The sequence below is a fragment of the Tiliqua scincoides genome, chromosome 1, assembly GCF_035046505.1.
Source record: "Tiliqua scincoides isolate rTilSci1 chromosome 1, rTilSci1.hap2, whole genome shotgun sequence".
Lineage (NCBI taxonomy): Eukaryota > Metazoa > Chordata > Lepidosauria > Squamata > Scincidae > Tiliqua > Tiliqua scincoides.
The window spans coordinates 185,105,321-185,128,182 of NC_089821.1; the positions used below are offsets into that span (position 1 = coordinate 185,105,321).

A 22,862-nucleotide genomic window follows, 5' to 3' on the forward strand; every position below is an offset into this window, starting at 1 on the left:
TGCCCTTTTCCTTCATTTGTAAACAAATGTGCCCCACAGAGTAAAATATCTCACATGTAGCACTAAGGGGTGTGTGTGCTGTGATCCTTGTGCATCTGGGTCCCTTGCAAATAATGGTATAGTCAGTTCAGATAGTACTGATAGCCTGTTGGGGGAAAAGACACTGCATCTAACTGGTTTACTGCCACTCAGCATATGATCTGTGAGTGAATATTTGCATAAAGATTGTCCGACAACAGTGACAGATGCACAACCCATTGCTATGCACTAGGAGCTTTCAGTCAGGGTGCAGTCCAAGAAGTAAGAGATATACAAATTGCATTCAAATCAAAAGGACACTTAAGTGACCCATACAATTTCAAGTGCATCTCTGGGGCTTTTTGGTACACCATTGCATTCACTTTATACAGTAGGGAGGAAAGGTGTATATGCAAACGAGTGTGCACATGGATTTGCTTTAGCCATTACAATGAGCAGGGAAAACTTGCTGGAGTAAGTAACATGGCCTTTAGAACAGGGCCAGCGCACTGCCACCTCCATCGCTCAAGTCTCAGCCTAACACACAGGTAAGCTAAACATTTATTGTACTCCTTTGCAAAGATGTTGAAGCTATACTGTATAAAATTCAAAACTAGGAACAACTTTAATCAGGAGAAAAATAATCCTAAATACTATATACAGGTTGAGTCTCATGATTCGCAAGGGTTCCGTTCCAAGAACTCAGGTGGATAGCAGAAAACGCACTGGTGATTTGAAACAGCCTTGCTGACCTTCTGAAATGCACACAGAGACAGTCTCTCCAGGTGCTTAGGCTTCACTAGGAGGCAGCAATCCCTCCCTTCACCAGGAGACCCAGTGAGGGGTAAGAATGGAGAAGGTGATAATTGCTGCCATTTAGCCTTCTTTCACATGCTCAGGGGGAAGGGAGATGTGAATCCTGCAGAGAGAATTATTGATGGTCAGCTGGCTGCCCTCTTTGGCATTATTAAATGACTGATTTCCTTTCATTTAAAGGGCCCTTCTCATCAGCTTTGAGATAGAAAAATCTGTGGCTACTTGGGTTATACCTGTAATCACTTGTATGACTGTCTCTTTACAACAGTAAAAAGCAGTTTTTAAAACTGATTTTAAAGGGATGCATTTTTCCCCCTCTCCAGGGATCAGCACATTTTCTCATTTGCAGGGGCCATTCATGTTGAGTCAAATCCGTGTATAACAAATCTGTGTACAACAAGGCTGGACCTGTTCTCTTGTAATAGATGTGCATTATAGAAAAAGGTGTTGCAAGTCTGAGCTACTGTTGCAGATAAAAACTGTGATCTAATTTGGCAAACCAGCTAATTTTACATTTTTGTGTATCTTATTTTCAATTCCCCCAGTACTAGGCCCCAACCCAGAGAAAGCTGAGTGCCAGCTGCTGCACCAAAGGTTCTCACTCCATCTCCATCCTCACCCATGCTGGAAAGGCTATCAGGACTATTGATAGGCATTGAGGCTGGCTCAATGAGAGTGCTATCCACTCCCCCCCCCATGAGATGCTTAACTATATACCCCCAGGGACTGGATGTCGATTTCTGTGTGCGCTGTCCAAACTGCCTTTTATACTTGGTGAAGAAGAGAGTTGTCAGCTGGAATCTATTTCCACTTGTTGGTTGTGGGTAGAATTGCTTAGAGCAACTGTTGAAATACAGAATGAAAGGCCCCGATTTTCAAGGTGCTTCCTTATTCTTGTGTACCATTTAAAATCGGTATTCTAGTACAGGGGTGCCCAAAACCCGGCCCTGGGGCAACTTGTGGCCCTCAGGGAGCCCCTAGTCTCCAATGAGCCTCTGGCCCTCCGGAGATTTGTTGGAGCCCACACTGGCGCAACGCAACTGCTCTCAGCGTGAGGCCAACTGTTTGGTCTCTCGAGTGAGCTGTGGGATGAGGGCTCCCTCCACTGCTTGTTGTTTCACATCTGTGATGCAGTAGCAGCAGCAAAGGAAAGGCCAGCCTTGCTTTGTGCAAGGCCTTTTATAGGCCTTGAGCTATTGCAAGACTTTCATATAAGTTCATCTTTAATATATTCATTTATGTAAATTTATTCAAATTTGAAATGTAAACTAATTTGGCCCCCAACACGGTGTCAGAGAGATGATGTGGCCCTCCTGCCAAAAACTTTGGACACCCCTGTTCTAGTATAGGGAAGGATAGTAGGGGGAACCTTCATTTTACATGACTATACGCAATACAGGTTTAATTGTACAACATGCACTAATGGTGTGTCAAAAACAGGATGCTGCAACTTGCTTCAAGCTTTTAAACGATGTGTGTGGTTCAATGCCCTACAGGTTTATTCAGAAGTTAGTCTCAATGCCTTAATAGTATTTACTTCCCCAGGACCTGTTCTTAGGATTGCAGCCTAGTATTTTCTCCCATTTGCTCCTAACGGTCTTGGCTATAAAGCACAACCTAGGACAATCTAGGACAACCTCCCTATGCCTTGGCTAGGACAACTTCCCTATGCCTTCATAGGTATGTACTAAAAGAGACTTGCGCTAGGAGAACAAACTTTGATTGCTATTATGTTAGATTATGTTAGTACTTTTTCTTCTCTAACTGCCTCTGGGACATTCATTAGAACATTTAGGGTACAATCCTAACCCACTTTCCAGCACTGACATAAGGGCCATGCAGCTGCAAGGTAAGGGAACAAGCATTTCCTTATTTTGAGGAGGCCTCTGTGAGTGCCACTCAACTGCAGGATACAGCTCACTTCCCATTGGCACTGCTATGCCAGTGCTGGAAAGTTGGTTAGGATTTGAGCCTTAGTCTCTCATCCTCTACTGGAGCTTTCCCAGTATCTAGCTGTCCTGAATTGCAATGGATAGCAAATATCAATTCTAATGCAATTGCTTTTTAAAAAAAAATTGTTGCAGCAGAGTGTCACTTCAAAAATTCTTCTGATAGAAAGACCACTGTTACTTGCTAAGAAAAATATATACCCAGAATGTAGGCTAGTGCAATCACCTGGAGACTTTGTTCCTTTGCCTAAATTGCTCTCTCCAGGTCCTGTATTACATGACCATTCTTCTTCATGATCTCTGTGGAGTTCTGTGCACTTCCAGAGCCTCTTGGAACATCCTCCCTGGGTAGTCCCGGGAATGACTGTATACCTCAAGCTTGGGTAAATGCTCAGTCTCTCAATTCACTGTCAACTATATTGTGAGGAACAGTTCTGCCTTGTCTTTTTTCTCTCACTGCTCTGAAATAAAGACATTTTAACTCTGGTTTTGTGTTATCACTTACTGCCAGTTTTCATTAGATTTTTGAAAAAGAGAGAGCACCTCTGCTATGGAGCAACCCCCCCCCCCAGCTGATTTAGGGCGCAATCCTAACCGCTTATGTCAGTACTTTCTAGCACTGGCATAGCGGTGCCAATGGGACGTGCTGCATCCTGCAGTTGGGTGTCACTCATGGAGACCATTACGTCACTCACATTATCCATTATCGATAATTATCAACTCCTTATGTGAGTCACGTATCCATTAACCCCACATGGGTTAGGATTGCGCCCTTAATTATCCATGGGTTTCAGTATACACAGGTCTGGGAATGGACGCCCTGCAGATACTGATGTTGAGCTGTAACTGATGAGAAAACAAAGACTGTGCCCATAAAGCTCTGGTGACCTAGTGGTCCCAGTAGTTCCCCAGGTGTTGTCAACATGTTCCAAGCAGAAATCCAGAAGAAAATTAAGGCTACAATTCTATATACACTTACCTCAGAGTAAGTTCCACTGAATTCAATAGGACTTACTTCTGATTAGACATACATAGGATTGTACTGTAAGGCAATCAACTTGTCCTTATCTGTTAGTATGTATGAATAATACTTGGTTGTAAATAACAAGTTCTGTAATATAACAATTAAATGATTGTTTACAGGCTAATGTAATTAGCCTTTGTGTACAGGTAATGATGTTTACAGGCTCAGTTCACATTTTTGAGGTAATACAGTTCACTTTTGCATTTTTGATATTTATAGCTTTCCACAGTTTTTTTCTTATGTGCTTCTTCTTGCCACAGCTCAGTCTCTGAATACATTCAGCCTTTCCAACCTCTTGCACTGCTGTCTACCCTGTCTGACTTTTCTTACTGATTCCTAGGAAGTTCAGGCCAAAATCACCATTGGGCTCCTTGAGGGTTTCTCCAAATCTAATGTCAGCTTAGAGAGCTATGTTTAAAAACAAACCCTGTATTGACAGTCAGTGAGTGAACAAAGCTAGGAGTTTGCCAGTTTTAGTGTTCTTTCAAGTTCTTGAAGCTGCATGTTGCCCTGAGTGATCATCATTCTAATTGCATCCTGTAAAGCAGAAATGGTATGTTCAGTACACACCTACATGACAATAAGCATTCATATACATACAACATAAGCTGTAATTCCATGTTTATTTTGATGGGCCAAACATTCAGCCTATGAAATGCATAGTTGTACAGTCAGATTGCCTCATATGTGCATTTCACTAGAGTGAATTCAAGTACAGGCGTCCCTCTGTATCAGCAGAGAATAAGTTTCTGGTGTGTCCCGCAGATACTGGAAACTGAAGATAAGGCGGAACCCTATCTCTGCATCCCCCTGTGCCCATTACTTTTGTTTATGTGGGTTGCATTCGCACAAAGCGATAAGGTGTCCTGGTTGAACATATAAGCAAAAAGCTTATAGCCAGGCAAGCAGCTTGCAGCCTAGAAGGGAGACTTGGCAACCCCCATTCTGGGTCAAAAAGACAAATATTCCAAATATATTTTGTCTGGTCCTCTTGCATGTTAAATGCAACAGAACAAAACTAATCATTATTTTCCAATTTTGTTTTGAACAGTCTCTTTGAAATTCTTGGTTCAGACAGGAATCGTAATCAAGTTAGCAGAACCGCATGGGCCTGTGGACGACTGTTTCTCACCTCTTCTGTAGCATCTTTATTTCTTTTGAATTCTGCTCTTGCCCAGTCTCTCAGGTAATGACGATCGGCTTCATGAGGTACCTGACGAATAGCTCGCAGAATTTTCCTGTACAACTGAAGAACCTGCTGCCTTCTCATGAACTGCAATATATTAAAGAGGATGGACTATTATGACCTTTTGTCTCAGGAAGATTTTTGTAGGAATATGAACCTGACATACATAGGTCTGGTCTAGAGGGTAGAGCCTCCGTCTGCCTGAAGATAACATCCACAAGGTCGCCAGTTTGAGGCCACCGGCACCGTGCGACCTTGAAGCAGCTGACAAGCTGAGCCGAGCTATTCCATCTGCTCTGAGCGTGGGAGGGTGGAGGCCAGAATGTGAAGCCAGATCGGAACGAAACACCTTGAATGTAGTGGTTCTTGAAAGAAAGAACCTTCTTTCAATTGTAAAAATCCCTATTTAATAAGGGATTTAAATAAAAGCCTGCCTATGTAATCCGCCTTGAATAAAGTCTTGAATAAAGACCAAGAAAGGCGGTATATAAATACCTGTTATTGTTATTATTATTATTATTATACTTCGTGAGACCACTAGTCTTATCTAACCCACATTGTCTATGCTGACAGGTACCGGCTCGCACAAATGCCCACCTTGTATACTATGAGGGGAAAAATGTTCCTGTAAAAATAGCTTAAAATGTCTCTTTTTCACTTAGGGCCGAATGCTGGCAGATATGATACCATATTCACAAGTAAATTCAAGGTTTTTGAAAACTCTTCCATGTGGACATCTTCACCACAGCATTCCCCAGTTTCCATTCACTTGAGAATTAACTTGTCATTCCCTGCATGTGCCTGATCTCGTCTGATCTTGGAAGCTAAGCAGGGTCAGGCCTGGTTAGTACTTGGATGGGAGACCACCTGGGAATACTGGGTGCTGTAGGCTTATACCATAGTCTTTCGAGACTGAAGGTTGCCAACCATTACCTGCTGCTAGGACACTTGGAGCTGGCACACAAGTGTTGGTGGCCTAAGGTAAATGTTTAACTGCCCAACTATTCTAAACAAACCCCCACTGCATATAAATCGATTTACTACACCAATATAGTTTCCATGCAAGTTAGCCCACTTGTAGAGCTGCTAGCACGTCAGTAGAGCAGTGGCACACCTGGTGTATTAACTTGGTGAGTGACTGGAATAACTCGCTATGGCTTTGAATGCTGTTGTGTGACTAGAATAGCTTGCTATGGCTCTAAATGTCATTATTATTATTTAAATAATAACGAAAGGGCAGATTCACAGGGTTAAGCGTGTTCATACGGGCACATGTAGAACACTTACACACACTCCTCTCTGCCACTGCCTACTTACAGGGTCAAAAGAGGACTGTAGCACGAACCAGCAACGTCACTCCATACATAAGCGGTTTTCAAACTCTCCAGGAGTTTGAAAACCACTCTAATCCTTGCAGGGACGGGGGGAGGCAGCAGGGGTGGGGAGATCGCACTGCTCAGGGGGCTGCAGGGGCTTGGGTATACTTACCAGAGCCTCCTGCAGTCTCCCAGGGGTGTGGGGAGCCCTGCATGACCTTCCGCAGGGCTCCCCGCAACATCGAAAGTGGAGTGAGGGGGCAGAGGCCAGGGCCCACAGGCTGAGGTGTTGTGACGGCCCAGTCTGAAAAGCTCTGCCATACAGGGTGACCAGATGTCCTCTTTTTTCCATGACATGTTCTTTTTTTTTAGCCTTGTGTCCTGGAAAAGAACTTAACATCCTTATCTTTGTGAGCAGGTCCCTGTAGGCAGCACAGAGCCTTCTTGTAATTAATAAATTAAATGTAATATAGTTTTAAATTCAATAATATAGTGTTTAAATTAACCACATGAACTCAAAATACATTTTTAGCTTTTATTGTGTCATGTCCTACATTTTTCTTGGCTGTCCTACATTGTGGGATGCCTTGTCCTCTTTCATGGTTATGACATCTGGTCAGCCTGACCCTGTAGCAGTGCTGGCCAAGCCCCTGGCCTCTAAGCTGCCATAAGGACATAAAAAGACCCCCGCTGGATCAGTCCAAAGACATATCTAGTCCAGCTTCCTGTATCTCTCAGTGGACCACCAGATGCCTCAGGGAGCACACAAATTATCTGCATCCTAGTGCCCTCCCTTGCATCTGGTATTGTGAGGGAGACTATTTCTAAAACCAGGAGGTTGCACATGCCCATCATGGCTTGTAACCTGTGATGAAGTTTTCTTCCAGAAACCTGTCCAATCCCCTTTTAAAGGCATCTAGGCCAGGTGCCATTGCAACATCCTGTGGTAAGGAGTTCCACAGACTAATCACATGCTGGGTAAAGAACTTTTGTCTGTCCTAACTCTCCCACCATTCTTTTAGTGGATGTCCCCCGTTCTGGAGTTGTGTGAGAGGGACAACAGCATCCCTCTATCTACCCCCTGCAAACCTGCATCCTGGTGCCACTCCTTTGCACCCGGCCTTCGGTGCTAGCCTACTTCTAAAACCAGGAGGTTGCATGTACCCATCACAGCTTGTAAACTGTGATGTACTTTTCTTCTAGAAATCTGTGGCAAGGAGTTCCACAGCCTAATTGTACGCTGGGTAAAGAAATATCTTCACTTCTCTGTTCTAACTCTCCTGCCACTCAATTTTAGCGGATGTCCCCTGGTTAGGGTGTTGTGTGAGAGGGAAACTTTCATGCCTCTATCCACCCCCTGCGAACCTGCATCCTGGTGCAACTCCTCTGCACTTGGCCTTCTCCTGTAACCTACTTCTAAAAGCAGGAGGCTGCGCTTACCCATCATGGCTTGTAAACTGTGATGGACTCTTCTTATAGAAATCTGCCCAGTCCCCACCTGAATCTGTCCATCGCTCAGTGGGCCCCCAGATGCCTGCGGGAGCACACAAGACACCTGCATCCTGGTGCCCTCCCTTGCATCTGGCATTCAGAGGGAGCCTCAGGAGGTTGCACATACCCATCATGGCTTGTAACCTGTGATGGACTTTCCTTCTAGAAGTCTGTTCAATTCCCTTTCAAAGGCATCTAGGCCAGGTGCCATTGCCACATCCTGTGGCCAGGAGTTCCACAGACTAATTACGGGCTGGTAACAGAAATATTTTCTTTTCTCTGCTGCTGGTGTTGTGTGAGAGGGAAAAGAACATCGCCCCCCCCACCCCCTGCATGCCTGGGTCCTCGTGCCCCCCCCCTTGCCCCTGGCCTGCCAAGCGCCCCTCTGCCTCCCGCCACGGCCTGCGCCCCAAGCAGCCAACGGAGCCTCCCCCTCGTGTCCCGCCCGGCAGCGCCCCGGAGACGGCTCCAGCGCCGCCAGCCAGCCAGCCCACCTGTCTCAGCGACAGCGCGGTCGGCGGGAGCCTGGAGGCCGCCATGGCGCACGCAGGCAGGCAGGCGCGCGCTCGCTTCCTGCTTCCTGCTCGCTCCGTTCGGGGCAGGAGCGAAGCAAAGCAGCCGCGCTCCCGCCTCTGGCAGCAAAGGGCTCTGCAGGTGGCCGGAGCAGGCGCCTCCGCATCGCCCGCCCGCCTTGTGGGCTGCAGGGCGCGCCCCTGGACCAGCCGCCCCCACGCGAGAGGCTGGGCGAAGGCTGCCTAGTGAGTGGGACACCGCGCTGGGGGGGGGGGGAGCTGTGTAGGGAAGCTGCTGAGGGCACTGCCTTCTGCACTTGCTCAGAGGTGCTCTTGCTTTCCCACCGGTTCCAGTAGAAACGCCCTTGTTCAGGAAAGCTAAGATGATTGCTGGGCTGGGGCACCTTCCTTATGAGGAAAGGCTACTTGGGCCTCTTCAGCCTAGAAAAGAGACGCCTGAGGGGGGACATGATTGAGACATACAAAATTATGCAGGGGAAGGATAAAGTGGATAGAGAGATGCTCTTTACACTCTCACATAACACCAGAACCAGGGGACATCCACTAAAATTGAGTGTTGGGCAGGTTAGGACAGACAAAAGAAAATATTTCTTTACTCAGCATGTGGTCGGTCTGTGGAACTCCTTGCCACAGGATGTGGTGCTGGCGTCTAGCCTAGACGCCTTTAAAAGGGGATTGGACAAGTTTCTGGAGGAAAAATCCATTATGGGTTACAAGCCATGATGCGTATGTGCAACCTCCTGATTTTAGAAATGGGCTATGTCAGATGCAAGCGAGGGCACCAGGATACAGGTCTCTTGTTATCAGGTGTACTCCCTGGGGCATTTGTTGGGCCGCTGTGAGATACAGGAAGCTGGACTAGATGGGCCTATGGCCTGATCCAGTGGGGCTGTTCTTATGTTCTTAGCTGGCAGCAGGGCTGAAGCGAGAGGTGAGCGTTGCCCACCCTGAGTCAGCACTTTGCCCACCTCCCATTTTTGGGTCTTTGACGTTTCCCCAGACTTCACCTTTCGTTTTGCACACCGGTATAGATACCCGTTGTTATTGCCCACCCTGGAAAAATAGTCGCCCGCCCACCTCTAGAATCTTGACCTCTAGGATCCTGCCTTCTGCACTTGCTCAGAGGTACTCTTGGTGCGGCACAGGTTCAAGTAGAAAAGCCCTCATTCAGAAAAAGTTTGCACAGGTGTTTGGACAGCCTTCTAATGCTGATGAACGCACTCATCAAATGCCCCTAAATGGCCATGTGAACTCTAAAATGCTGTACCTCTAGAAAATGCCATTTTCTTCTAGGCATAATAATAATGACCGTTCCACCTCTTGAAGCTAGTGGAGGGAATTCTTACAAAGCAGCAGGAAGAGGAGGAAGAAGATGGGAGCAGCTTCAGCATTGCCTCTTTCTGAGACTGGCTCTACAATTTTACTGTGGGGTAAGGAACAAGCTTCAACAACTTAGGGCGTAATCCTAACCAACCTTCCAGCACTGACATAGCTGTGCCAATGTGGCACGCACTGCAACCTGCAGTGGGAGGCAGTCAAGGGGCTCCTTCTCAAGGTAAGGGCATGTTTGTTATCTTACCTTGGGTCTGCATGGCTGCTATGTCAGTGCAGGAATATTGGTCAGGATTTCGCCCTTAGTCACAGTCCTTGGCCCAACCATTTTCAACCACTGTGCCGTGGCCAAGTGGTCCGCAGGTGTGCTGTGGGAATTTGGGGGGAGGTCATTAATTATTGAGCCAGTAGGTGATGTTAAACTCCCACTGGCAGCATGGTGTGCCTGTCGCAAACTTAAGGGGGTTTGGGGTACTTGGAGTTCTTGGTTCTCGAACCCTAAAGCCCTCAAGGCCCCTTGTTCAGTAGTACTGCCACCACCCTGTATGTGCCAGTGCCTCAGTCCAGGCACACTGAGACCCTCTAGGCTTAACTCTATCCCTTGCAGGCACTGAGCTCCTTCTCCAATTAAAGCTTCAGTTTTCAAGTTACTAGACCTCAATGAGCACTTGGTACCTTGCTGAACGGCTAGGCAGGATTCTGAACCTTTGTCCCCAACAGACAATGAAACAACTTAGTAAAATAGATTTTAGTTTATTAAGTACATAAGGTAGCAAATGCTAGCGGCATAAACATCTAGGATACATATCAGCAATAAAATAATAAAGCTAGCTGGCTATCTCTCAACTGGGCCAGTTATTCTTGTAGATCTTTTAGCTCCAGGCTACCTGTGAGGCCAGATGCCCATGTTGGACAATGGAGCTCCCATCATGCAGGATGTTGCACCCAAAACCTCTGTCCAAGAAGGGATACGGACACACCCCTTGCGCCCTCATTATTATACTTCTTATGCTAATAGTGCTGAGGTGACTTCATACTTGTTTAGACTGTCCAATCAGAAACTTTTGAGGACAGAACCTTCTCAGAGTGGGCCTGGCTGCTAGCCCTCTTAGTTCTTACCCCTCCCAACTGGAGATCCACAGCTGCATTTCAGCAGTTTGATAAGGCGCCTTTCTGTCTGCAAAGGTGCTACATTCCAATGGGTTGTAATTCTTGTTGTCTGTCCTTTCTGGCCAGCAAAGGAGAGACAAAGATCTTTGTTTACTCACATTCTTGCAGCTAGGAACTGCTAGCAGTTTCTCAGTTACTGACTTAGTTTGGTTCAGGCTTCACATGCTAACCAAGGCCTAACATGTACATATTCACGACAGTGCCATGACAATTTTAGTGACTTGTCAGTGTGCTGCAAGATGAAAAAGGTTGAAAATAGCTTCCTTGAGTCTTGCATCATCTGGTCAGATGAGCCTGTCAAGGTCTTATGGGTGAGAAATTTGGTTACACATCTCACAGAATTGCAAGGAACAACTTGAATCAGATTGCATATCTAACTTTTGGCCCACCCTGTAGAACTAGTAAACTTTGCAAGGATTGAAGCCCTTTCTTGCTCTCATGCAGTACAGTACAACAGAGGTTTGCCATTTGGTGTTTGGACATGTGGTAGCATTCATTTTAAAAAATCATTATCTATATTCATCAGAGGAAGTCTGTCCTCTGGTACTAGAGTGTGTCCCCCCCTTTTTTAAAGGTAACAGTTCAAAATAGTAGAACATTGTGTCTGATCTGCGGCATTGTACCTGCAACCTACCCAACTATACCCCCCCATTCAGAGGGCAGGTGACACAGGGCTTTCTCCCCCATCCCCCCACAAATGGCAAGTGATTACTGCAAACAGCTGCTGCTTGTTGTCTCATTCTTTATACTGTTCTTCCTCCAAGGATCTCAGGGTAGTGTACAGACTGACCACACTATCCGCAGGGATTCTGTTCCAGAACCCCTTGCAGATACAGGAATCTACAGATACTGAAATCCATATTTAAAGCCAAGAAAAAGGAGTACCAAAATCAGGGTTCTGACCTTTTCATGGCCAATCAGCAAAATAGTAGGAATTTCAATGCATTCTGGCATGAGCCTGGGTAAAGAAAGAAACCTGTGTGACCCTGATGTGGGTCTTTCACTGCTAAAAACAGCTCTACACTTAGAAACAGCATAGTTTGGCCACAAAAAGATAAAAACTTTGGATTTTGCTCTAGGTTTTTAAAGAGCTTTAAATGTGGGCTTCTGGTATCTGTTGGCATCTGTAGTGAATCAAATCTGCAGATGCTGGACCAGCAGATGTCACTCTCTGATTCTTTCCCTCCTTTTGTCCTCACAACAACCTTGTAATTAAGTGAGGCTGAGACAAAGACTGTCCCAAGGAAACTTCATGGCTGAGAACCTGGATCTTCCAGGACTTACCTGCTCTCTTGCTCTGTGCAAGAACAGCAGAAGGAATTGTGCTTGCTGTGGCACCAGAGACAGTGAACTAGTGAACAAGAGAAGGTGATGACTTATCCTGCCTCTGGACCAGTCATAGGAGCTGGCAGGAGCTGCTGCCGCCTCATTGCACTTCTCATTGCACTCTCTGGGTGGTGCAGTGGGGGGGGGGGAGAACTGGCACATTGCCCAGGGTGAACTACTGTTTCTACTTGGCAGTGCCATAGAGAGAATTGGGCCCAAGCCCCATGGGATCCACAGGAGGAGTGCAGAGGTGGCCGATTCATCCTGTCATTTACTTGCACTCTCCCATTTGGGCAATGCAGCAGTGAGGACTGAGCACAGCAAGCCCAATTTTTCCTGCTGTGGCCTCAGGGTAAACACATGGGCAGAGGCTCATACTCTCCAGATAATTCCAAAGAACTCAATCCTTCCCCCAGTGTCACTTAGAGAGTGTCTGCATGCAAGCAGAATCTGCCACTGTCTACTAGGTTGTTTTCTCAGCAGCATGATGGAGGAGACTGAGCTGACTTGAGATGGAATAGCAAAAGGGCCACTCCAAAAGCTAAATGTCTTTAAGAGCCTCCTGCACTTCTTTGGAGTAGTGGAGACGAAAAGGTTAACACCACATGCTTGGAAGCTGTCTCTTCAGAAATAGCAGGATGCTCAGCTTCCAAGTCCCTTTTTTACTACTCAGTGGTCAATAGTCAAGCTGATCTAGCAAACCTTTGCCAGGAGTTCAGCAATGCTGAGGGGTTTTAGCACAGCAGCCAGACACTCCTAGGAGAGGAGGAGACCACACAAAGAGTTGACCAATCTGGTTGTGAAACCAGTCATGGTTTAGGGAACAAGCTACAGTCTTGTGGTATATCCAAATCAAGGCCAAGTTAAATTATTTTAGATTGTATTTCCGCTTCAGTCATTCTGACCAAGAATGGACACAGCAGTTACAAATAGCAAAACATCTTTATTAGTAATCACAAATGATGCATAGTTTTTGCAATGGAAAAAGGGGCTGGAGAAAAATTAAAAAAACCAACAACAACAACAAAAAGAGTCCTGTGCATGCTTTTAGGATACCAAAATGCATGTCTAATATTGCCTTGGACAGAGGGCAAAACTTCACAGTGTAAAATGATAATGCAGAGTTTTTCATGTCATAAAAATACCCTTCTGGCATTATCAGACAACTAGCGACAGTTCATCAATATCTAACAGTTCAAGTATTCAAGTAGTTTGTGTGATTTTTGGCTGTGTAAATTCATTCCCTCCCCCCAAACACAGGGTCCACTCACATGGGTTAACCTAAAACCGACAAATATTTTCCTTATGGTTAAGTAATTCTAGTTGTGACTTCTTTCTCAGAAGCAAAACTAACTTCTTAATACTATAGAAATAAAGTCTTAAGAATCACTGATTTCTTAATGATATGGAAATACCAAATAAATCCTAGAATAAATTACTCAGACAGCAACGAAATGGAAAAAGTAGCTTTTCACTGTTTCCAGATACAGACAAGGATGTAAATAAACACAGTCTATGTAAATTCATCATGAATTGCATAGTCTCTGGCTTTGATGAGGGAGAATGCATGTTTTCAACGAGTGATTTCTGGCCCACTTGATCAGCAGCTTCAACTCAATGATGAGCTCTTGTCATTCACTGGCAACCAGATGTTCCCCTGGTCTGGTGAATTCTACAGACTGTCAGAAGCAGTCACCAATTCAAACCACTGCCTCAGAGCATCACTGAGAGTCTCTGGAAGGGCATTCACATCTCTAAGAATAATGTAGAAAGGAAAGGGAAATTCTTCCATGTAAGACCTAATTTCTGGCAATTCTCCTGGGCCTTTGAATATAGGCACTTTAATGTCCAAGATGGAATCCTGCAAATTAAAATGACAAAGCTGAGAACCCAGCATCAGAACCCGGCTACAAAAGTACCATATCTAGAGCATGGTGCATTGTCTAGATCTACAAAGACTGGGGCAGTTATCTCCCTGTCTTCATCTCCCTTCAAATCTCTCCCCCCAAAAGTATTTTCCTATCTAAAACCAATGCTGCCACCCAACCCCCTAGTTATATTAGTCCTCCAAGTTGATGGATTTGGTTTCTGAAGGAGCAAATAGTACCCTAAGCAAGCAGTGTAAGAATATCTATGGGAGATCAAAGTGAGATGTTCAAACCAAGGAAAAGAATAATTATACCACTGTTTAAGGGCTGTCATTGTTTAGATTACTTTCGATCTTCCATGCACTGGTCTATCAAACACATCCATAGTTAAAATCGCAACAGGATTGAGAGAGGGTAACTCAAACTAGACTCCCACTGAGAGTCTTTTTCCTCAATGCTGGATGCAGGATGTGTCAAGGGTAGAACATCAGAAAACTCATTTAATACCACATGCCTTGGGCCTATTTACAACTAACCCTTTTTCCCCTACACTCAATTAAGAAAAGTACTACCGTTCAATTGTTCACATACTCACTCGTGAATTAGGGTTGTCCAACACTACAAAAATGACAAAGATATCTGCATTCTGAACAGATTGAACAGCTGCTGTGACACGTTCTTTGCCTTCAAGGAAAAGACCTCTTCCATCAGATACTATCAGGAGCAGCTGAGCAGTTTCTAAGACAGAAAGAAATATTTTCAGTTTTCACTATCAAATCATTGCTTTCATCATTGTTTATACAGTACCATAAATGTACATGGTGCTTTACACAGAGTAATAAGACCAGTCCCTTCCCCCAAAGGGCCTGGAAGTCTAGATACTGACACAACATAGACAAGATACCTAAAACAGAGAAAATAATACCAATACCAACATTTCGTCAGAGCTTGAATCGTTTTAATATATTCTCAATTATTTCACTTTTCGAAAGAGAAAGAAGTGGCTGTTTTATGTGTCCATAGGATTACAGCCCTAAATCAGATATAAGACTTATTTCTTAAAATGACTAATTAAAAATAGCAATCCCAATCAATAGTACTTAATGCTCTGAAAGCCACAGATGGAATAAAGCACAAGCTGATCAGTGAAAGACAGTTTTGGAAGCACAAAAATAACACAGAGCGAAGTACCAAATTTTCAATTACTGCTTCATTATTTTAAGAAAAGTTGGAATCAATTTCTATTTAAATCACCAGGATTCTGTTCAGAGATAAACACACCTGGTAGACTTTGTATAAAGATAATTATACTACAATGACAATGTATTTAGTATTTTAAAAAAAGAGGAGACATCTCACCTGGAGTCATGTTCTGAGACAACTGTTGTGCTGCAGAAAACATATTTGTTGATGATTCTAAAAACTGAATAAACAAGAGAATAGGTTAATGTATTACAGCAAAACCTCTGAGAACACTGCTTCCTTCAGTGCTTTTTTGTTACAGCTCTCTGTCCTAGATTGAAAGACAGCAACTACAGCCAATTAATCCAGTATATTCTGGGTGATTGCTACCAGTTTCTTGCCTTATAGTCCAGTGGTTCCCAACCTGAGGAGGGTTGTGGCCCTCCAGAACAACGAGAACCATGGCATTCCCCCTTTAAGGGGAGTGGTGATGGTGGGGCAGCAGTGATGGCACTTCTGCCATAGAAAAAAAAATTGGGTATTTTGGACTTACTCAGTCGCAGCAGCTAGAGACACCGCAAAATTTGGGTTCTCACCACCGCTGCCAGGTAAGAAAATTCCCTTTTTTTACTTCGGCAGTACCACGAATCCAGAAGTGACATCACCGGTGGATCACCACCCCTCTGCACGTTCTCGCAAGGATTTAGTGCAATAAGATTCTCTTATCTTCAGGAAAAGGTTGGGAACTACTGTTATAGTTAATCACATTTCCTATAGCAATGTATCAGATGGTGCTTGACTTTGCAAACGACAAGCAAAAACTAGCTCAAGGACTGACTCATTTTCATTCAAATTGAAAGACAGTTTGGGATTCTGCATAAGAGCTATTTAAGGGAAAACACATTTTTCCCCCAAAATGTTCCATGTATGTTCATCTACAACATATGCAGGGCTCTCTAAATAGATCAATTTTCTTTGCCCCTTTTCCATCCACTCCAGTAGCTAAGAACATGATATTAAACACTTGAGGAAAATAGCTGTACCATTCATTCAAGTAGTAAGACTGGCAAATACCTGAGCTATTTTAGTTTTCTTTTGTTCAAATTTGCAGAGCTGTAGTATCCGGGTTCCTGACTGCTCATTGAATTGTTCATGGAATGGATGCAGTAGTTGAACTGTCTCTCCAAAGCTGAAATTAGTTGGAAGTGTGCAGTTTAAAGTTATGGAGGTACAGAAGTTATGCTAACATTCAGTGTAAAAAAACCCCTTTAAATAAATTCATGCTTACCTACATACAGCAATTTGTCCCACTTCTAAAAGAGTCAGAGCATTTCCAATCACTGCCAAGGATTCATAAGCAAGCTATGGAAAACAAGTTGAATTAAGATGGATCCCATTATATAGGTTAACAGGCAATACCTGGTACAGAATGAAGAGTTAACCACGGACACACCAATGCCATTTCTTTTAAGAGAACCTTTCCTTAAACACTGTGGTATCTGATGCTATTTTACAAGTATTGCAAGGGTACAAATCCTATCCATCTTTCCAGTGCTAATGCAGTGGTGCCAACAGGGCATGCACTGCATCTTTCAATTGGGGGGGGCAGTCACAGAGACCTCCTCAAGGTAAGGGAATGTTTGTTCCTGGACAATCTTCCAGGTCTAAATCCTGAACCACTACAACATCCTGGCTCATCTAAGGGCACCATTTAGTTTCTTCATAATTTGTGTTTTACCTGCTTAGAGTGGTTGTCTATCATGCTGGCAGAGTCATCAAGGGCCAAGCAAATCTGATACTGTCGTTTGCTGGGCTTGGTCCTTCGTAACCAGATTTTATCCTTTCGAAACTGGCTGGCAATATATGGAATTACTTTACGCATGTTCAGTCTTTTTCCTGTTCTGTAATCACCTCTGATAGAAAGAAATTGCAAAGTATTAGCAACCTGTTCATTTTAGGAAAAAAGTTCATAGATTACTTTCAAAGGAACTATTTTACAGGAACAAGAAGCTTATGACATTAGAAATACAGATTAAGAAATGTGGATTGAATAGTTGATTTTGAAAAACTGAAAGTTTTTTACAGCTCTAAAATCAAGAAAATGTGGGTAGAATACTGAAAATTTAACTCTTTCAAAGTAATAGCAACAGCAAAGTTAACTTGGATTCAAAAATTATGCAGTTAAAATATATCAGTCCTGATATCCACCATCATCTCCGCGTGCTATTTATACTCTTATTAAAAATAGAATGAAATTAGAATTAGCAATTTTCTAGCAAATTTGTGCAGCTTTAAAGTCTCTAAAAATTTTTTAAAAAAGTTGACATTCTCAGAAGTCTGAATTTTGTGCCTGCCACTAACACTGCTATGCTTTTTTTCTGCACTTCCATGGAATCAAACTGCACATTCAAATTTGGCTATATGATGTGGTGAGACAACTGCTTCAGGCAGCAGTTAGTGTGCTGCTCCTCTCCTTACCCATCACTGCTGGACCAGCAGTGGTGCTGCTTCTGATGCACTTTCACTTTTGGAAAGGCAGAGAATGAGAGGCAGAAGGAAATGTGGAACCAGAGGAGTAGAATGGTGGGCTAGAGTAGCGATTCCCAAGAAAATCTGGGGGAAAGCAATGTGGTAGGTGGGATAATGCACTGGCCTGCATCTCCACCCTGGTTTGCCATGTGATGGTGTTTCCACTTCTCATTTCAAACTTTTTAATAAAGAAAAAAAAATACAAGAGAAAAATGTGAGAAATGGATCGAATGCTTGAATTGGACCTGGGGCATATCAATTTAAGTTTAAGTGAGCCTTAAATCTAAGGAACTGACACATATGAATCAGCCTTTCTTTACCTTGGGGCAAATTATTCTTTCATATCCATAAAATAAAAATATGACATATGTGACAAAAGAATAAAAGACACATGGTACACATGGCATATTAGTACGTGTGCATAATGCAACACCCAATCCAGATTCATTTTGGATTTTTGTCATTGACTCCAATGGAATATGGAAGGCATCCTGGAGTGGTAACATGATTAATTAGTTCCAACTGTGAGGATTGCCTTGTTGGCAGACTGAAAGGTTACAGGGCTAGGGCAAAGGTTTCAGAGACCAAACTTACTTCAGCTTCGCTGCTTGAGTCGGCTCTAGTATGAGTCGGAGCTGTTCACAGAGCTGCTGTGAAAGAGGTGCTGTGAGTAGAAGGTATCTCTGCCACATCTCTGATGCTGCTTTCTCCTGCAACATTGACACACAAAACAATCCCCAACAAATTGATCAGTGACAAGTGAAAAGCTGTGCTGTTATCTCCTAGGGGAGAGAGAACTCAAAGTTAGGAAATGACAAGTTGATGAAAAGCTGATTCCTGAGCTGAAGCATCATAACTTGTGTAGAAAATACCTATTTTTGCATTCCTTCTGGCTGGTTAAGCTAAAAATAATTTTAGAGATAAAAAGTAGCACAGATATCAAATCAGTGCTTCAACAACTGCCAAAAGGAATGATGCAGTGGGTTTAATCTCTTTAGTCTCAATGTATCTATGAGATCTTAAGATTTCAGTGCTGAGCTTGCAAAATAGTTTTCTGAGGACAACCTATTCTACTGTACAAGTACAAAACCTTGATTCAAGGTACATCAGTCATAAATATTTTTGCATCAGTGTCTTTATAATTATTTCAAGATGTTTGAGTTTCTCTCTTTTTAACATCATGTAGCGTACACAAAAGAGTTAGCTAGGTATCTTTACCTTTATAAATACCACCCATGTATTGCTGAAGATTATTGGGGACTACGTAAATGTTTTGTAATCAGCAACAACAGTACCCACACCCAATATTTAACACTGTTTCAGAACCAAGGCTTTAAAATTTTGCATATCCTAAAAAAATGTATGCATGTGATTAAATAATTCTCTAACCTCAGCGATGCTTCCAGTCTGCCAAACTTCTAGCTGCTTCTCAAGTTCTTGTCTTAGATCTTCAGGATTCCTAATATTGTGCTTGAATATAAGGAATTGTGATTGGAATCAAACAGTACGGAGAATAAAATATATCTCATAGATTATTGCAATGTACAATACACAAGAACAAAGCCAAAAGCAAAATTTAATTCTAATCTTCTACCACCACAATTGTTTCAGATCTACATTTTTATACGGAACAAGCATGATTGATTTAATTTCTATTAAAATGTAACAATTTTGCAGGACATTTAAAGGAAGCAAACAAAATTTTAAAGTTATATTTACTTAATTGATAACAGAACTAGTCTACCTACCCCCACCACCTCTTCTAAAGTCCACCTGACTCCCCACTGTTGAAGGTGGGAAACCTTGGCAGAAGCATGGGATGTGATTTGTGGGACTGCAGCAGGAGGAGGGATACCTAAGCACCATGGAGGACAGCTGTGCAAGCATGTTATCCACTGTAATATACTACTGTATCACAGAGTATGTACCCTATCCTTAAACAAGTGGGTAAATGCAACCAATTTATCTTCCTGTAAACAACTCATTACTACACATGCACTAGCACAGGGCAAGTTATCAGCTTGAGTAATGTGGATCAAATTCATAACCTGTCCTTCCTAACAGCACAGAGCCACCTGGTGTGTCTCCCATCCTATTTGCTACCACAGTGTTTCCCAAACTTTCTTTTGACAGCAACCCGAAATATAGTTTTTCTCTCAGTCTGGTGACTAAGAGTTGGTGGAGTTGGTGCATGTTAATAAGAATAAATTTTTTTATTCAATTAGCCTTTGAACTTGGGCTAGGGTGGAACCCTCCTGGCTGTCTTTTATGAAACCTGTTTTATTGTGTATTCACATGTTTTTTGTTGGTTGTATATTGCTTTTTTACCTGTCAAGACCTATGGCAGTGTTTCTCAATCTGTGGGTCAGAACCCACTAGGTGGGTCGCGAGCCCATTTCAGGTGGGTCCCCATTCATTTCAATGTTTTATTTTTAATATATTAGACTTGATGCTACCATGGTATGTGACTGCATTTGGGGACCTTTTAACAAGATTTTAACAAGCTACTATGTATAATCTTTTAACAATGATTGTAAATGGGACTTACAAGTAATGAGTTACACTTACATCCTAAGTGTGAGTAGGATTGCAGTCTAGGATTGTTAAAAAAATTTCCTGCTTGATGATGTCACGACTGATCATGACATCACTTCCAGTGGGTCCTGACAGATTCTCATTCCAAAAAGTGGGTCCCGGTGCTAAATGTGTGAGAACCACTAATCTATGGGTTTTTAGAATTATTATATTACTGCTGCACTGGTCTCTAACTTTTTTTAAATCATTTTTTGCTGTGTTTTATGTATTAAGTTAGCCTCCTTGAGCTTTTGGAAAGGCGTGTTAGAAATGTTTTAAAGATACACACACACAGGAGTGTTTGGCAATTATATCATCACTGAACTCCAGATTGCCAAGGGGGAAGCTGTATAGGGCAATAATTCCAGCTGTGTGGCTGCACAGCTTACAGGGAATGTCAGGAACATTCATACAACCTGTGTTCAGGTGTTGTGACCCCAGTTTGAGAACCACTGTTTTACTGTTTGTAAGTGGAGTTGTCTCTTTAATGGAACTCAAAAAGTTGATCCAGTACCAGACTTTGCAATCTGAGATGAACTGCAATTACAGCAGCACTGTGATCAAGTTATTGTTACATCTAGTTAAGTCAAACATATCCTACCTATACATACAACGTTGTACAACTAGTGGTTTACCTGGAAAGTGGTATCTTTCAAGAACTGATGGGCAGTATGTATAGTAGAATCTTTAGTCCTTTCCGGCTTTACTTCTGACAGTGGTTTCTCTGTTCCTCTTTCTTTGTCATCTTCAGGATTCAGAGCTTGGCCCTCTAATTCCACCTCCTCAGATCCTACAAGCAAAATGCAGCATGGCTTTGTATTGTACTCATATTGCCTATTACTCTACTCCGGCATCCTCAGTACTTTTTTAGAAACATTAACAATAAAACTGAATGCAATCAAGATATTATTCCTGAAGGGTGAAATAATGAAGGTAAGAAGCCCACAAATATACCAGATTTGGAAGAGTCAGACATCTTTATTTCTGGATTCAGTTTCTCTATTGCTTTAAGATCCTCCATATTCTGAGTGTCTGTCTCCATAGCAGCATCTTCAGAAACTGGTTCTTCATTATCCTCATTGAGAGGCATTGTCATTTTCTGTTGTTCTTCACTAGCTACATCTGGTGACAATAAACACACCAAACCAAAATCTTAAGACTGTGTTTTAGATTGAATTTAACATTATGCTCTTATTTGAACGGTATTTGAAAGACAACAAATAAAATAAATTTTGGTAGAGAAATAATTAAAATTTAATATTTATATAGTGCTTAAGAATGTTCAGAATCAATTCATTATGTTGTAATCTTTAGACTATTCCCCTCAAATAAATGCGATCGGTGTTATTGTTGCCGTATAGCAGATGGAAGGCTGAGCGAGAGCGTGTGTCACTTGCCTAATTCAAATCACAGATTGTCTGATTTCATCCTCTCAAACACTCTCTTCAAGAAAAATGGTGAATTTAATAAAAATCCATAACCATCATGAAAACACTGCATTTTCAACTATGGCCAGGACCCACCAAGGTGGAATTCTACTGACATTCACAAGGATTACAGAAAAGCAGGAGCTAGGTTGCTAATGCTAGATAATAATAATAATAATAATAATAATAATAATAATAATAATAACAACAACAATAACAATAACAATAACAACAACAACAACAGGTATTTATATACCGCCTTTCTTGGTCTTTATTCAAGACTTTATTCAAGGCGGTTTACATAGGCAGGCTTTTATTTAAATCCCTTATTAAATAGGGATTTTTACAATTTGAAAGAAGGTTCTTTCTTTCAAGAACCACTACATTCAAGGTGTTTCGTTCCGATCTGGCTTCACATTCTGGCCTCCATCCTCCCACGCTCAGAGCAGATGGAATGGCTCGGCTTCAGCTTGTCAGCTGCCTCAAGGTCACACGGTGCCGGTGGCCTCGAACTGGCGACCTTGTGGATGTTATCTTCAGGCAGATGGAGGCTCTACCCTCTAGACCAGACCTCCTGCCTCCTAGATGTTTGGATAGCATCTCTAAAGCACTGGCTTTTTATCTCAGACCAGAGTATCACTATACAAGGGATTCAAGTCAATACTACTGTCACAACGCAATCTTATCCTTTCCCCAAACCACTGCCATGCCAAAAACATTCAGTGTGTGTGTGGGGGGGGGGGGGGGAGGTTGGATTGAGAGTCTTCAGCAGGGAAAGAGAATTTAAATTCCCTTACTCCTGTGTAAGCCTCCCGCCCTGCAATGGGTCTCCTTGGACCTGCACTAGCAATTTCACTGAGCCCTTAGAACTGGGCTGTCAGGGTCCTGCACCCCAAGAAAGGGACTGCAATGTGGGCAATAAAATACCATGAAGACAGTAAAGGCTAGCTATTATCAAGATGATTTATATGGCTCTGATTTGTTTTCTAGTTAAACCTAGACATTGCAATAGGGAAATAAAATATTGGGCCTAAATTGAAGAGAGTTAATTATGAGACAAGAGCAAACAAGTTACTTGAAAATAAACAAATATAAACATAAATCTATTACTTTTTTCCCCT

The 22,862-nt window shown here is 42.8% G+C and overlaps 2 protein-coding genes and 1 long non-coding RNA gene across 3 annotated transcripts in view; 1 reads left to right on the forward strand and 2 right to left on the reverse strand.

Moving 5' to 3' along the window:
- Nucleotides 1-624: 624 nt before the first annotated feature.
- LYRM2 (LYR motif containing 2) lies at nucleotides 625-8,496 on the reverse strand. The gene is made up of 3 exons (XM_066612675.1): nucleotides 8,295-8,496; nucleotides 4,940-5,080; nucleotides 625-4,344 (listed from the first exon to the last, which is right to left on the reverse strand). Exons 1-3 carry the CDS (start codon nucleotides 8,337-8,339, stop codon nucleotides 4,264-4,266), a joined length of 267 nt encoding a protein of 88 aa, XP_066468772.1. The 5' UTR covers nucleotides 8,340-8,496; the 3' UTR covers nucleotides 625-4,263.
- Nucleotides 8,350-21,471, forward strand: LOC136638660 (uncharacterized). The gene is made up of 3 exons (XR_010793641.1): nucleotides 8,350-8,558; nucleotides 9,627-9,763; nucleotides 21,066-21,471. It is a non-coding gene; the product is annotated as an uncharacterized lncRNA (long non-coding RNA).
- Nucleotides 13,132-22,862, reverse strand: part of MDN1 (midasin AAA ATPase 1) — a 126,816-nt gene continuing 117,085 nt past the window's right edge. The window contains exons 93-102 of the mRNA XM_066612686.1: nucleotides 21,269-21,436; nucleotides 20,950-21,104; nucleotides 19,130-19,210; nucleotides 18,335-18,450; nucleotides 16,950-17,124; nucleotides 16,500-16,573; nucleotides 16,286-16,400; nucleotides 15,389-15,452; nucleotides 14,625-14,767; nucleotides 13,132-14,022 (exon numbers count right to left, since the gene is read on the reverse strand). Of these exons, the coding sequence (XP_066468783.1) occupies nucleotides 13,834-14,022; nucleotides 14,625-14,767; nucleotides 15,389-15,452; nucleotides 16,286-16,400; nucleotides 16,500-16,573; nucleotides 16,950-17,124; nucleotides 18,335-18,450; nucleotides 19,130-19,210; nucleotides 20,950-21,104; nucleotides 21,269-21,436 (1,280 nt within the window). The 3' untranslated portion in view covers nucleotides 13,132-13,833. The remainder of the gene's footprint in view (nucleotides 14,023-14,624; nucleotides 14,768-15,388; nucleotides 15,453-16,285; nucleotides 16,401-16,499; nucleotides 16,574-16,949; nucleotides 17,125-18,334; nucleotides 18,451-19,129; nucleotides 19,211-20,949; nucleotides 21,105-21,268; nucleotides 21,437-22,862) is intronic.

Excerpts from the sequence above, each read along its gene's own strand:
- LYRM2 (XM_066612675.1), bottom strand. The coding sequence starts at position 8,339 with ATGGCGGCCTCCAGGCTCCCGCCGACCGCGCTGTCGCTGAGACAG. Across the intron at positions 5,081-8,294 it reads CCGCGCTGTCGCTGAGACAG|TTCATGAGAAGGCAGCAGGT; the intron begins GTGGGCTGGCTG and ends AATATATTGCAG. Across the intron at positions 4,345-4,939 it reads ATAAAGATGCTACAGAAGAG|GATGCAATTAGAATGATGAT; the intron begins GTGAGAAACAGT and ends TCTGCTTTACAG.